This window comes from Sander lucioperca, unplaced genomic scaffold (assembly GCF_008315115.2).
Source record: "Sander lucioperca isolate FBNREF2018 unplaced genomic scaffold, SLUC_FBN_1.2 Unpl_76, whole genome shotgun sequence".
NCBI classification, from domain to species: Eukaryota; Metazoa; Chordata; class Actinopteri; order Perciformes; family Percidae; genus Sander; species Sander lucioperca.
In genome coordinates, this window is record NW_023396416.1 from 3,064 (window position 1) to 19,080 (window position 16,017).

The 16,017-nt window shown below is 38.1% G+C and overlaps 1 protein-coding gene across 9 annotated transcripts; it reads left to right on the top strand.

The window, feature by feature from the left end:
* The first annotated feature begins 1,048 nt into the window (after positions 1-1,048).
* Positions 1,049-15,679, top strand: LOC116044389. 9 transcript variants are annotated; one of them, XM_031291502.1, is made up of 16 exons: positions 1,049-1,097; positions 2,899-2,927; positions 4,081-4,433; positions 5,073-6,101; positions 6,696-6,767; positions 7,637-7,711; positions 7,979-8,062; positions 9,750-9,824; positions 10,646-10,729; positions 10,818-10,892; positions 13,076-13,159; positions 13,248-13,322; positions 13,605-13,688; positions 13,777-13,851; positions 14,118-14,201; positions 14,906-15,679. In XM_031291502.1, exons 2-16 carry the CDS (start codon positions 2,911-2,913, stop codon positions 15,139-15,141), a joined length of 2,502 nt encoding a protein of 833 aa, XP_031147362.1. In that variant the 5' UTR covers positions 1,049-1,097; positions 2,899-2,910; the 3' UTR covers positions 15,142-15,679. The 9 variants fall into 9 exon arrangements, with proteins under 9 accessions (XP_031147362.1, XP_031147363.1, XP_031147355.1 ...); XM_031291503.1 differs by having other exon boundaries at positions 5,079-6,101; XM_031291495.1 differs by having other exon boundaries at positions 4,081-6,101.
* Positions 15,680-16,017: the final 338 nt, after the last annotated feature.

Consider the following 16,017-nt stretch of genomic DNA (forward strand, 5'->3'; position numbering starts at 1 on the left):
ATAGACAGTGAACAGAGAGAAATATAACATTTAAATTAAAAGGATGAAACATGGGTTAGACATACAAACTACAAGCTGTTCATTCATCCTTATGTACTGTATGTAACTAACTACGGCCATTTAACTATGGCCACTTTTAAGCTGCAGCACTGAACTGGACCATTGTATATTGAAAGATGTTTTCTAAGGTTTGGCCCCTGTGTGTTTAGTGATGGAAAATAACCATACATTTACTCATGTATTCTGCTTAAGTACAGTTTTGAAATAATTACCATTCCGGTACTTTGTGATTAAACTCCACAACAATTATAAGGGATATATCTTTATTTACTATAATCAGTGAATAAATGATGATATACTAGTATAGATTACGCCAAGGGACAATTAAGCTCAGCCCCATGTAAAGTTTATAAAATGAAGTCCACCTTTACCAGTTGCAACATTAAAGAGATCAAATTGATCCTTCAATAATTATAATCCAATAACATAATTATTCTGAAATTTGCCATGTTGCATTGTGAATACTTTTCAGACTTTAAGCATATTCAGTGTTAATACTTTTATACTGAGGAAAGTATGGATATTTACTTGTAACAATTTATACAATGAGATATTACTATTTTACTTAAGTAAAAGGTCTGAGTACTTCTTCAACCACTGATATACATACAATAATATATATGGTTAAACTTTACTTTTAAGAGCAAAACTTTAATGTTAAATTTCATATTTTGCAGTGATAGTTGTGAATCTTGTGTGATTTCCAACCCTGCAGACTGTAAAACAGGCCTGAGAGTCAGAGGTGAATATTGTGAGGTTCTCTCCTCTGCTGCAGCTCACATTTAATTAATGGCCCATCAGAGGGAGGGGCCGCCCCCCGCTCTCTGCCATACACACTGCAGAGAGCAGGTGACCTGCAGGTGACCTGCTCTCACAGAAAGCTGCCCTTCCCCCACCTGCAGAGTGGAGCTGAAGCTCAGAGCTGAGGCATGAGACAGGAGGAGCATGAGACAGGAGGTCTCCAGGCTACAGCCATACACTTTCGGAAGGAGCGACTCAACTAAGGAAAAGACGACTTTTAAACTGTTTCTGTGCAGGTAAGATTTTATAAACTCTTATTTTTAGCTTCCACACGTCAGTTAATGTGGGTTGTGCAAAATTATTTCGGCACAGTTAGTCTTCTGAATAGGTCGCGCAGATCTCAGAAATTGTATACATTGTTCATCTGCTGTTTTACCACTAAATTCACTTCTGAGACTTTTTTATGCGAGAAATCAACTATGTAGAGGTCAAATATGGGCCGTTTTACGAAAATTGATGGCTAATTGCAAATTTTGTCCGACTGTGTGTCGGAGTTCAGCGTTCGGTGCTGCCTGTCTTGCTGCCTCTCCGCCCGGCCTGCCTTCCTTCACAGACCCCGGCCTGCTGGGAGGTAGACGTAGCTCTGTCACGGCTGGAAGCCCACGGCACTCCATACCCGCGCAAAGTCACCGTTTTTTGGGTTAATGGACTACCAAACGCCGCTGCCCTGACAGAGCTCCAGGGCCTGCAACTCCTCTCTTCCTGCTAAATAGCTAGCTAGCTAACGAAACTCCTAATGTTCACAAAAAGGCATTAAATTGAAATCGGACACCATAGTTAACTTTATAAGACATTGAGGTAGATGATCTATAAGTGGCATGACGAAATTCAAACTGTAAATATACGAAAATTATGCCAAAAGTGTAGCAACGATCTTTTCCCATAGGATTAAATGGGACACATAGCTTAGCTAGCAGCTCCTCCTAAGGAGACCCCTCATGTTCATAAAAATGCATTAAATTGAAATCGGACACCATAGTTAACTTTATAAGACATTGAGGTAGATGATCTATAAGTGGCATGACGAAATTCAAACTGTAAATATACGAAAGTTATGCCGAAAGTGTAGCAACGATCTTTTCCCATAGGATTAAATGGGACACATAGCTTAGCTAGCAGCTCCTCCTAAGGAGACCCCTCATGTTCACAAAAATGCATTAAATTGAAATCGGACACAATAGTTAACTTTATAAGACCTTGGGTAGATGTTCTATAAGTGGCATGACGAAATTCAAACTGTAAATATACTCTAGTTATGACGAAATTGGAGCTAACTAGCCGCGATCTCTACACAAAGCTAGGACTGTAGGGACAGTAGCAGCTAGCTAGCTAGCTAGCGTTCGTTAGCTAGCTAGCTAGCTAGCTAACGAAACTCCTAATGTTCACAAAAAGGCATTAAATTGTAATCGGACACCATAGTTAACTTTATAAGACATTGGGGTAGATGTTCTATAAGTGGCATGACGAAATTCAAACTGTAAATATACGAAAATTATGCCGAAAGTGTAGCAACGATCTTTTCCCATAGGATTAAATGGGACACATAGCCTAGCTAGCAGCTCCTCCTAAGGAGACCCCTCATGTTCACAAAAAGGCATTAAATTGAAATCGGACACCATAGTTAACTTTATAAGACATTGGGGTAGATGTTCTATAAGTGGCATGACGAAATTCTAACTGTAAATATACTCTAGTTATGCCGGCAGCTGGCAGCCAGCCAGCTCCGCGGAGCTCCGTGGAGCCCCGAGCCCCGGTCGTCCAGTACCCAGGGAAACGGTGACTTTCACTGGGTATGGAGGTTGCCGTTTTCCGGTCAGACTGTGTGGAGCTCCTAAAGTCCGACACGTCTTACCAAATTTGCAATTAGCCATCAATTTTTGTAAAACGGACCATATTTGAGCTTTATATAGAGCTACACTTTAGAAACTACACTGCAGTTAATGCTTAACAGTCTGTTTTTATGTTTAATCCAGTAGTAGCTGTAGCTGTGCTCTCATGGCTTGTTTGTAAAGTTTTCAATCTTCTTTTGGGTTTTAGATCCAGAAATTGATGGCTGTGAGGAAATCATGGCTGTGAGGAAATCACAGGTATGTGCCTTTATTAAATCTTTACTTTATCCTGTTGTAGACTCTTCACTAGAACAGTTGGTAGGATGAATTTTAAACTGAAAAGTGACAAAAAAAACTGACAACAGATAACACAAACAGGATCTCACATCTGGAATCATAGGTTAGGGTTAGGCTGCTCATTCTGTACTCACAGACGTATGAATGAAGGCATAGTTAATATTTTAATTTGGTGGTATTTATGATAATATAAAATATAAATGCATACATGTGGTACATAAAGTAAAAGTATAGGAATCAAAGATGAATGTGCACAAATATGTACTGAGAATTGTTTTGTTATCTAATTGTAGCACATTGAATTGCAATATACTTAAGATTCCTATCCCTATTATTAGTTACGCTAGTATTACTATTTTCTGGAAAACCCTCAGCACAGCAACCATCACCACTCATATACAACATCATGAATGACTGTAATGTCAAGTAACCAACACTGGATCACAAAACTGCAAGGTGAAAGGATCAATTTCATGTCTTCTCTGGAGATATTCAGATACATTATGGTGGCGATTTGTCAAAATGTCAGCTCGAGTTTTAAACAATAGAGGTCATAAGTCAATTTTATGGTAATATTTGAGGGGATAGTTTGATGGCACTTATTCGTACAGCCAAATGATTTCAATTATAGAGCAGTTTCACTGTGCTAGATGAATTAATACTAAACAACAATAGCAGGCTTATTATATTTTTATGTAGTTTATTTACAGATCTAAAAACCCATTGTTTAAGTGTTGATGGTGTTCAGTGAGGTTTGTCTTCTGACTGTGGTTGAAGGAAGTTAGTCGCACACTCGTAGCTAAAGTTTTTGCATGATATTTTCTTACGTCTTCTGACTGTGACAAGCCTTTTTTTTTCAACACGAGGGAAAATCCTAATTTTAAAACACACACTTTCAACATTTGACATACTAAACATCCAAAAACAGTATGCTTGACATCTGCCTTTTCCAAACAAATACTTTTAAAATGTTCTCAAGTGTCAAATATGAAACTGGTGTCAGTGGTACAGTCCATTTTCAAGATAATGATGGTAGCATGGCTCTGTAAAGTTGGACCTGAAAGTGAATGTGATGTCTTTCTCATGATTACTTACAGTTGGACTGTGTCTTTGAGGAGTCAGGAAGTGATTCCTCTGGGTCTGAACTATGCAGCCACACCGGATTGGACCCAGATTACAAGCCACCTCTGAATGCATCATCATCCAGTGATGAGGAAGATTTGAAAAGCCCAGGCAAAGCTAAGAAATTGTCCAGTAAAGAAGATTTCAAAGGTCCAGACACAAATTCAAGTGAAGATGAAGATCCGCAAGGAGGCAAAATAACCATTAGGAAAAAAAAGAACACAAAAACGTATGCAAAAATACAAAATAAAGAACAAAAGAGGACCAAAAAAGTGACTGTAACCGTGACTGTAAAAACTTGTACAAAAAGAGAAGACAACAAACGTGCATGGGACAAAAGGCACTATTGCCTCTACTGTGGCCAATCAAACTCTAAGATGGCAAGGCATTTGCAGAGAAAGCATGTGGAGATCAAGGATGTAGCATATGCCTTCAGTTTCCCTTTAGGATCGAAAGAAAGAAAGGTTCTTTTGGAACAACTGCGAAATAAAGGTGATTTTAAGCACAATAGCAAAGTCCTGGCAAAAGGCAGAGGAGAACTAGTGACATGGAAGCAGCCCTCTCATAAATCATCTGTTAAGGATTATTTGCCTTGCACATTTTGTTTTGGAATGTTTGCTAAAAAGGATTTGTGGAGACATCAGTCATCATGCAACAGCAAAAAGTCATGTGTGCCAGTAGACGAAAAAAAGACAAGAGGAGCAGTACAAAGTCTTGCTGCACGCCTCCTTCCAATAACGGCTTCTTCCAATGGATGTCAGGGTATCATAAACAACATGAGACAAGATGATGTGTCCTTTCACATCAGAAGTGATTCTTTGATTTGCAAATATGGAGAGTCACTCTATGCAAAACACGGCCGTATGAAGTCCAGGCACCAGTACATTGCACAAAGGATGAGGGAGCTTGGCCGATTCATGTTAGCTGCTAAAGATATGGACAAAACAGTGAGGAGTCTGGAAGATGTATGTGCACCATCAAAATTCCAGCTTGTTGTCAGTGCAGTAAAGAGGCTTACCGAGTTTAGTCCAGGCAAAAATGAGTATGGTAAACCTTCAACAGCTGTTAAAATTGGATTCTGTCTTAAGGGAGCTGCAGAGGTACAGATTGGGCAGGCTCTTATGCATGATGATGATCAGGCAGAGAAGAAGGCAAAAAAGTTCTTGGAACTTTTGGAAAGAAACTGGAGAAACAATGTTTCTGTCAGTGCTCACCAAACTATCCAAGAAAAGAGATGGAATAAAAAAGAGGACATCCCCCTCACCAAAAATGTGATTGCGCTGAGGGATCATCTCAGGATGGTAGAAGACAAAGCAAGAGGGGAATTGAGGCATCAGCTGAGTTTAACAGCATACAAGACACTAAATGAGACAGTACTAGCACAGGTCATCGTCTTCAACAAGCGACGTGAAGGGGAAGCATCGCGCTTGACACTTGAAGCCTACAAGAAAGGAAGCACAAATCCCATAAACGAGGACATTTATGTAACCCTGTCACCACTGGAGAAAGAGCTGAGCAAGCGATTAACTCGCATCGAAGTACGCGGAAAAAGAGGGAGAAAGGTACCTGTTTTCTTGACAGACAAAATGAGGGAGTCCATAGACTTGTTGATTAAAAGGAGAGATGAAGCTGGTGTTCTTGCTGAAAATCCCTATCTCTTTGCAAGACCCGGTGTGATGACGAACATACGAGGGTGTGACTGTCTGCGAAAATATGCAGAGAAAAGCGGAGCAGAAAACCCTGAACTCCTGAGGTCAACTAAATTAAGAAAACAGGTTGCCACACTCTGCCAACTGCTGGATCTGAGTGAACAAGAGCTAGAACAAGTTGCAAGGTTCATGGGGCATGACATCAGAGTTCACCGTGACTTTTATAGACAGACAGACAAAACATTTCAAATTGCCAAGATAAGCAAGCTTCTATTTGCAATGGAACAAGGCGCCTCCACCTTCACGGGAAAGAACCTCGATACAATTGATCTTTCTATCCGTGGTATGTATGCACTGTTACAGATCTTGTTTTGTCCTGCTCCATTTTCTTGTCGTGCATAAAAACATTTTTATACTTCAAATTGCTAGCAGCCAAGTAACTGCAGTAATTTCCAAGGAAATTGTCCTAGACAATCTGGTCTGTACAATCTACTATAGCAGTCTCATAATTAATAGAAACATTTTCAGGAAAACCACATAGCTATACCTTCTTATGTGCAGGTTACATTCACTGCTACCATTAGTGTGTAACTTTCTGACTAATTGTCTGTTAGAACTACATTTTTCAGTGGTGATGTTTATATATGCAGTCATTGTTTAAAAAGACCAAACAAAATTAGGAAAGTGTCACTGTGTTATGTATTACTAAATGGATTTTTTTTTTTTTTTTTGTGAAAATGTTTGCAAAGCTTTGGTTTGTAACTTCTCTGGTTTTGGGATTGCATGGTATAGTGAAAAAAGTGTAAGGTTATCAGTTCAGGTACATGAGTAGATCTAGAGTAGTATTTGTACAAACTCTCTTTTAATTAACATAAGTCGTTGTACTAGGATTTTTGAATACAGAGCACTAATATCTGACCATGGTTATCTTTCATAGGTAAAAGTCCCACGTCGACTTCTGGGAGTGTCCCACAGAGAAAAAGGAAACGAGTTAACGAGGTGGATGAAGGTATGTTTTTAAAAGTAAAAAACGCAGTGCATTTTAAACCAGTTTATATTAGAGCTGCAATAGTTGTTTATTTGTACTATTATTTCAATTAGACTAATTAATCTTTAATTTCTAACCAACAATGGATTTGTTAGTTCTACCTTTTTTTAGTTCTACATTCTCAAATGTGAGAATTACTCTCTTTTATATAATTTTAAAATGAATATCTTTGTGTTATAATTCAAATCTTCCACTATTTTCTGACAATAAGGGACAGATGAATCAATAATGAAAATAATTGTTGGTTGCTGCCCTAGTCTACACTCAGTATCCACCTTTATTACTTGCACCTGTACAATCTACAGCAGTCCAACACAACAGCCCTGCCATAATGTCTACCTTAATTTATTTTTGACAAAGTCATAAATATGTCAATTCACATGCTTATTATTGAAGTTATAATTAAAGGTGGTGTTGTAGTGGACTCAATTATATCAAAAAGGTGTTTCTATTTTTTGTTCTCCATATTTACATAAATGAGGTGAATGTTAGGAATACCTCTAAATGTAACACAGTTCAGTACATTATCTCTAACTATGACCGCAGTGCTAATACACAGAATTGAATTAACACCTCCATGACAGTGTCAACAAAAACTGAATATTACAGGCATCATATTAGACTTTACAGGAAAGAACAGTTGAATTTGATCATATATGTGTGTATAAACACTGACCTGAAAAGTGACACCAGTACATACCCACTGGTGTAAACTCATGTATCAATAATTTTAATCGCCTTTGCAGATACAGTTAAATGCTTTTACTGGGTCTTTCTTTCATACGCTGCATAGGATGAGGTGTCACTTTTAGCTTGCTCTTGTTTTTCAGATGGAGGTTCTGACCTCTTGTCCCCCAAAAGGAGACTGGAGCCCCTCAGTGAAGATAAGAGTTCAGATGTAGATGGTGAGTTAAATGACGTTTATTATTACAAAAACTCCTGCCTTTTGCCAAAAATTATAGTATAATATAATAGTAATATAATGTAATATTGTAGTACACATTGCTGTTTACAGTTTTGACCTCTTGAAATATAAGTGCTAGCAGCCAACTGTCAGATTTTGGTAGTTATGTTTTACTGTCAGCATTTAAATACACATGAACCCTGAATATGCATTATACCTGAGATTTCACTAACTAACGGGTGCCAATGTTTGTCTGTTACTGTTGTAGATCAGAGTCCAGGAGAAAGGTTTGTGAAGAGGCCCTCGCAGAAGAAGAAAAGACGTAAAAAGTCCAAGACAGTGGAAGCAATGGGTAAGTTCTTTAAAACTGGGCAAAAAAGGTATATCCTTCTAAAGCTACCATTAAACGCTCTCTGTGACTGTCTACAAGCCATGCAGTGGGTTGGGAACATTAATTCCTTTTATGTCACTTGATATTTTGAAAGGAGGAATTGTGCTCTGTGCCCTCCAGTGCAAACGTACATGCATACATATACAGGCTACTCAGTGGTTGTAAGAGGCTAGTGTGACTTAAAGTGACACCAGTGCATACCCACTGTTGTAAACTTTCATGTATCATTTTAATCTTCTTTGCAGATACAGTTGCACGCTTTCATTAGGTCATCCTCTCATACACTGCATGGGATGAGGTGTCACTTTTTGTGTGCTCTTGTTTTTCAGATGGAGGTTCTGATCTCCTCTCGCCCAATGAGAGACTGGAGACCTGCAGTGAGGATGGTGGTTCAGATGTATATGGTGAGTTAAATGACATTTATTATGAAATTCACAAAAACTCCTGCCTTTTTACAAAGGACCCTGCTAGCTTTTTCTCAAACTTAGAGTACTACTTAAAGGACAATTCCGATGCAAAATGAACCTAGGGATTAATAATACGTGTACCGAGTTGAATGTTCTCTGGGATATGTTTTCATGTCAATCGAATGCGTCTCTAGCTTTAAACAAGCTACTGCAAACCGGTGGTTAGCTGCTAACGCTACCTTTTAGAGCACAGGGTAAATCGCTGTTTTATACTACTAACTGGGCTTAGAACAGCACCACGCTTCAACGGTAGCATAATGAGAGTCCTTACATGTAAACCAAAGCATTTAGAACTTTGTAAGTGTACAGACAGTTTATTAAAAAGAGATTATAAAGACAGTAGCGTTCATGTTTACTTGCGGGCGCCATCTTGGAAAACAGTCATGAGCAGTCGAACGACGAATACCGTGCAACCAGTAACATAGCTCAGTCTTCGTGGTTCGACTGGTCAGGACTGTTAGAGACACATTAGATTAGCATGAAAACATATCCCAGAGAACGGTCGACTAGGTACACATATGTTATTAAACCCTAGGTTCCTTTTGTGCCGGAATTGTCCTTTAATATCATGTGCATGAATTATATTATGTCATCATTTCATCCTTTTGTTTCTTTACAATTTGTTACACTTTTGAGATGGGTATCACAGTAAATATATAATATATATATATATATATATATATATATATATATATATATTATATATATATATAAATGGTAGTTAAATTATTGTCCAATGGTGATCCAGCTGTGAGGAAGAACTATTTTGTAATATTCTAGTACACATTGCTGCTTACAGTTTTGACCTCAGAAATATACTGTAAGTGCTAGCAGCCAACTATCAGATTGTGGTAGTTATGTTTTTTTGTTTTCTTTCACTTTGGTTTTTATTGATTTTTGGTAGTTATGTTTTACTGTCAGCATTTAAATACACATGAACCCTGAATATGCATTATACCTGAGATTTCACTAACTAACGGTTGCCAATGTTTCTCTGTTACTGTTGTAGATCAGAGTCCAGGAAAAAGCTTTGTGAAGAGGCCCTCACAGAAGAAGAAAAGACGTAAAACGTCCACGACAGTGGAAGCAATGGGTAAGTGCTTTAAAATGCTTTTACTGGGTCTTTCTTTCAGACGCTGCATAGGATGAGGTGTCACTTTTAGCTTGCTCTTGTTTTTCAGATGGAGGTTCTGACCTCTTGTCCCCCAAAAGGAGACTGGAGCCCCTCAGTGAAGATGGGAGTTCAGGTGTAGATGGTGAGTTAAATGGTGTTTATTATGAAACTCCTGCTTTTTGACAATTATTATAGTATAATAGTAATATTGTAATATTTTAGTACACATTGCTGCTTACAGTTTTGACCTCTTGAAATATACAGTGCTGCTCATAAGTATTCATATGGTACCTTGGCCATTGGAATTAAAGTAGCCCCACATCATCACATACCCTTCACCTTACCTAGAGATTGGCATGGTTTTATTTTTTAGTTAGTCTAATAGCTGGTTTGATTTGCATTGATATGGATCTTATCTCAGTTAGCTATTAGGCTAACTGAGATAAAACCATGCCAATATCTAGGTATGGTGAAGGGTAGGTGATGATGTGGGGCTACTTTAATTCCAAAGGCCAAGGGAACTTTATCAGGATGCATAGTATCCTGGATCCATGAAATAACTGGCCTTTAAAAATAAAAATCTGCCTGCCTCTATGGGAATTTAACATAGGGGCATGTATAATTATGGCCCCTGTATTTTAAGGAAGAACATTTATTTATTTACAATACATTATTAATTCACAAAAAAAACTGGTGTCCTTAAAAGGTCGGATTTTTCCTCATTTTTTTAATTAAGGCATTAAGATCAATTTCCAAAAGATGATTTTTTTATTCCTCTTTTTAGTCAACTTGACCATGGGTATGAATACTTATGAGCAGTACTGTAAGTGCTAGCAGCCAAATGTCAGATTTTGGTAGTTATGTTTTACTGTCAGCATTTAAATACACATGAACCCTGAATATGCATTATACCTGAGATTTCACTAACTAACGTTTGCCAATGTTTGTCTGTTACTGTTGTAGATCAGAGTCCAGGAAAAAGCTTTGTGAAGAGGCCCTCACAGAAGAAGAAAAGACGTAAAAAGTCCACGACAGTGGAAGCAATGGGTAAGTGCTTTAAAATGCTTTTACTGGGTCTTTCTTTCAGACGCTGCATAGGATGAGGTGTCACTTTTAGCTTGCTCTTGTTTTTCAGATGGAGGTTCTGACCTCTTGTCCCCCAAAAGGAGACTGGAGCCCCTCAGTGAAGATGGGAGTTCAGGTGTAGATGGTGAGTTAAATGGTGTTTATTATGAAATTTACAAAAACTCATGCTTTTTGACAGTTTATAGTATAATAGTAATATAATGTATTATTCTAGTGCACATTGCTGCTTACAGTTTTGACCTCTTGAAATATAAGTGCTAGCAGCCAAATGTCAGATTTTGGTAGTTATTAGGGGTGCACGATATTGAAAAAATGTGATATTGCGATATCGATAATGAATATTGCGATATTGATATTAATTTCGACATTTTTAAACATATGTAAAATTACCAAAGTTATGGGAAAACGCATCAAAATAGATTTATAACAAATAAAACAAGTTGTCTTACAACACAAGGTTTATTTCAACTGACAGTCATATTGGACTGGTCCAACATGTGTCTACAGAACAGGACATGTTCTACTGCTTGGACAGTATAAAATAAATAAAGAGCATGTCTATAGAACAGGACATGTTCTACTGCTTGGACAGTATAAAATAAATAAATAAAGAGCATGTCTATAGAACAGGACATGTTGTACTGGTTGTATATACACGACTACAGTATAAAAAACTAGGGCTGCCACCTCTTAATCGATTAGTCGACTAATCGGTCGTTTTGGTCTTAGTCGACCAAGATTTCTTTAGTTGATGAGTCATTTTTTATGCTTATTCATGCTTAATTACTCATTTCCAAGAAACTTATGAGCACATTTCTGGTAAACACAAGATTTAAAGTGGTGCTTTTGCAGGATTAATTGTGGAGAAAGTCAGTTTTACAGATGGTTAATTAACTACATTTATATTGTGCTTTTCTAGTCTTAACCACCTCTCAAAGAGCACAGCTCTGTCGATTACATCAACTAATCGATTAATCGACAAAATCATATTAGTCGACTAAGAATTTCTTTAGTCGAGGACAGCCCTATAAAAAACAATGCAATGCACATCTGTTGGCTTAAAGCCAAAGTATTTCCAAGCTACCGAGGAGGAGGCATTACCCTACAGTCACATTAGCTACAAGAGACAGCTACCATTCATTTTCAATGGGAGTGGCCGTTTGGCCACGAGCGACTGCCAATCAGAGTGAAGGCAGCGTGAGGGCAGCGTGACGTATGTCAGTGGCTCAAGTCGAAGAAAATAATTCAAGATGGCGGACAACGCTTCAGGACATCGTATTTATGTATATATCTGATATGTTTGGCATTTAATCTCATATATTGTGTTACTTTTATCAAGAAATAAATACTTTTAAATCCAAAAACATCGTTCTTGTGACTTAACAATACCTCTGAAGTAACTTTTAAGACGTGGTTTAAGGTAGCACCGGAGAATTTCTGTTTACTGTTGCCAAGCAACCAGGGGTAGGCTAGGCACGCCCAGGAGCACCTACAAGCCAGTGCATGTCGCTCTCTTTTATAGCTAATACTTTTGGCCTCTAAAGTTTCTTTTCAATCTGTTATTTCGTCGTCTCCCAGAGCAACACTCATTTTCTTACTTTTGTGTTCTTTTTGCTCCACTCTTCGCTCTCTCTTTAGCTCCTTTCTTTTCTTTCGCTTCGTTTTATGGTTCTGCTGAGGCTCCACGGTGTGTGCGTCGAACATGTGGGTGTGTGTGGTAGAGCGAAGAAAAGGTGAAAGAGTGACGGCGATTTTCTTCGGAGCGAGTAGACCGTAGAGTGTTAGTGAGAGAAACTTAAGTGTCTCCTCTGTTCTTTCTGACCACGGTGGAAAATCTTTAGCAGGAAAAGTTAACCCTCTCCTTGATCTCACGTTGTTTATGGAGAAGGAGAACCAGGAAATGAGTTGGGGGAAATACAACGCTACCAAGTGATGTGTATTTTTCGAGAGGTGCATCAAAGAGTATAGACGTAACAAGAGGAGAAACTCAATGGAACTGCAGCTCCGCCATCTTGGACTGAATGTAACCCAACGTTCTGTTGAGTTTCTCCTCTTGTTGCTTCTATACTCTTTGGGTACATGTCGGGCGGGATGCAACGCAAACAAAATATCGCGTAATTATCGCGAGACTTTCGGTATAATATCGCGCAACGTGATATCGCGATAACGATATTGAGTCGATATATTGTGCACCCCTAGTAGTTATGTTTTACTGTCAGCATTTAAATACACATGAACCCTGAATATGCATTATACCTGAGATTTCACTAACTAACGGTTGCCAATGTTTCTCTGTTACTGTTGTAGATCAGAGTCCAGGAAAAAGCTTTGTGAAGAGGCCCTCACAGAAGAAGAAAAGACGTAAAAAGTCCAAGACAGTGGAAGCAATGGGTAAGTGCTTTAAAATGCTTTTACTGGGTCTTTCTTTCAGACGCTGCATAGGATGAGGTGTCACTTTTAGCTTGCTCTTGTTTTTCAGATGGAGGTTCTGACCTCTTGTCCCCCAAAAGGAGACTGGAGCCCCTCAGTGAAGATGAGAGTTCAGATGTAGATGGTGAGTTAAATGGTGTTTATTATGAAATTTACAAAAACTCCTGCTTTTTGACAATTTATAGTATAATAGTAATATTGTAATATTTTAGTACATTGTAATATTTTAGTACACATTGCTGCTTACAGTTTTGACCTCTTGAAATATAAGTGCTAGCAGCCAAATGTCAGATTTTGGTAGTTATGTTTTACTGTTAGCATTTAAATACACATGAACCCTGAATATCCATTATACCTGAGATTTCACTAACTAACGGTTGCCAATGTTTGTCTGTTACTGTTGTAGATCAGAGTCCAGGAAAAAGCTTTGTGAAGAGGCCCTCACAGAAGAAGAAAAGACGTAAAACGTCCACGACAGTGGAAGCAATGGGTAAGTGCTTTAAAATGCTTTTACTGGGTCTTTCTTTCAGACGCTGCATAGGATGAGGTGTCACTTTTAGCTTGCTCTTGTTTTTCAGATGGAGGTTCTGACCTCTTGTCCCCCAAAAGGAGACTGGAGCCCCTCAGTGAAGATGGGAGTTCAGGTGTAGATGGTGAGTTAAATGGTGTTTATTATGAAATTTACAAAAACTCCTGCTTTTTGACAATTTATAGTATATTAGTAATATAATGTATTATTCTAGTGCACATTGCTGCTTACAGTTTTAACCTCTTGAAATATAAGTGCTAGCAGCCAACTGTTAGATTTTGGTAGTTATGTTTTACTGTCAGCATTTAAATACACATGAACCCTGAATATGCATTATACCTGAGATTTCACTAACTAACGGGTGCCAATGTTTGTCTGTTACTGTTGTAGATCAGAGTCCAGGAGAAAGCTTTGTGAAGAGGCCCTCGCAGAAGAAGAAAAGACGTAAAAAGTCCAAGACAGTGGAAGCAATGGGTAAGTTCTTTAAAACTGGACAAAAAAGGTATATACAGTCCAGACCACAAGTATTTGGACAGTTGGACTTTTTGTGTTCTTCAACACAAATAAAGTGCTAAGTCTCAGCTTTTATTTAAATAGGTTGTCATCAATATAAAGAACTGTGTGAGACGTAGCCCTTTTAACAGATATGTCCAAAGGTTCGAGGTCCAAAAGTTATTGGACCGATAAACATCAAGTCTAACAAATTCATCATATTTAGCAATGACTGCCTGAAGACTTCAACCCATAGACATCAGCAGACTACAGGTTATGGTCATGAAGTCTTATCTTGATCATTGACAAAGAAACATGTACGCTTTCATCCTGCAGAGCATTCTGAACTTGCTGTACAGTCATAAAGGGGGTTTTCATAACCATATGAATGATTTTTGAGTCATTAACAATGTGCTCCCTGATGTACCAGCTTGTAAGCCTACTCTAAATAAACCTGAAATACACATTTTCATGTACTATCCATTTTTTTATTTAAAATTGAATGTACTGAAGAACAAAATTGTATACATGTCCTAATACTTACTGTCTAGACTTAACGTCAAAGCTCTGATTAGATGCTTTCTATGACCGCTTGCAAGGCGTGCATGAGCAGAGTCAAGGAATCTACACTGAAATGTATGTATTTAAGGTTACACAATCTACATTGTCTTTTCTGTCGTTTGTAGTGCCACCCGTAGTAAAGGTGAAGAGACCGTGGAGTGAAGCAGAGAGGAGTGCGGTAAACAAACACATGGCAAAGTTTATGGCAGAGCGCCGCGTTCCAGGTAAAGAACACTGCATGCGATGCATAAAAGAGGAGGAAGCCTTGGGTCAAAGATCCTGGAAGGATGTAAAGAACTTTGTGTACAACACAAATGTCACATTAAACCGGAGGTGTGCTACACGGCAGCTTCACTTTTGAAGATCTTTATTGTGCAATATAATGTTGTGTTCTAGTTGATAATGTCTGGTGCAGTTCTTTTGATGCTTTGTGCACTAGTGTTCAAGTGGTGTTTTAAAACATAGAAATAAGAAAATATTTGTGCAATTAATAGATTATTAAAATAAATGTGCCTTAATAGTTTGTTTTATAAAATGTCAGAACATTTTGAAAAACACCTAAAACAAAGTGTAAGGTTGTCTTCAGGTTTATTTTGTCCAACTGACAGTTGTTGTGACACGTTTATTATCACAAGTGAGAAAGAAAGCAGCAAATTCTCAAAGTTGATGTTTAAACAAACTGAAATAAATGTTCTGATAACTAAGAGTTAACACTTATTGTTTTTTATTGCTTTACTTTAGTTCAGAAATACATCTGTGCTTTTGTGCAGTAGTTTGATCAATGGTCACATCATTTGTATATATTCTGCTTCTGTATATGAACCTCAAACTGCAACTCTTCAAAGACTCTCCACTTGATGTATTATTACATTATTTGTCTGTTCTAAAACATAAAATGGTAGCAAAGAATACCTGCAAGCAAAATAAAGAAGGTAGTTAAAATAGTCTAGCCAGAACTGAACCCAATAGCGCCCCCTAGAAATGGTCCTCACTTCAATGGTAGAATGACGGTTCTTATACTTAGTTTTAAAAATAATCTGAGGTGGAAAACTGAGTCAGGGAGACATCTAGTGTTTAAATGTAGCATTACTTTGTCTGTAAGTGTAGCAGAAAGGGTGGTCCTCACTTCCATAGTATTCATACCCGGTCCTCACTTTGATGCCCATACAGGAATGTGTGTGTGTGTGTGTGTGTCTATGTGTCTGTGTGTGTGTGTGTGTGTGTGTGTGTGTGTGTG

Bases quoted from the DNA above. Each gene is read 5' to 3' on its own strand.
- LOC116044389 (XM_031291495.1), top strand. The intron at 6,768-7,636 runs GTATGTTTTTAA...CTTGTTTTTCAG, and splicing joins AGTTAACGAGGTGGATGAAG to ATGGAGGTTCTGACCTCTTG. The intron at 9,825-10,645 runs GTGAGTTAAATG...TTACTGTTGTAG, and splicing joins TGGGAGTTCAGGTGTAGATG to ATCAGAGTCCAGGAAAAAGC.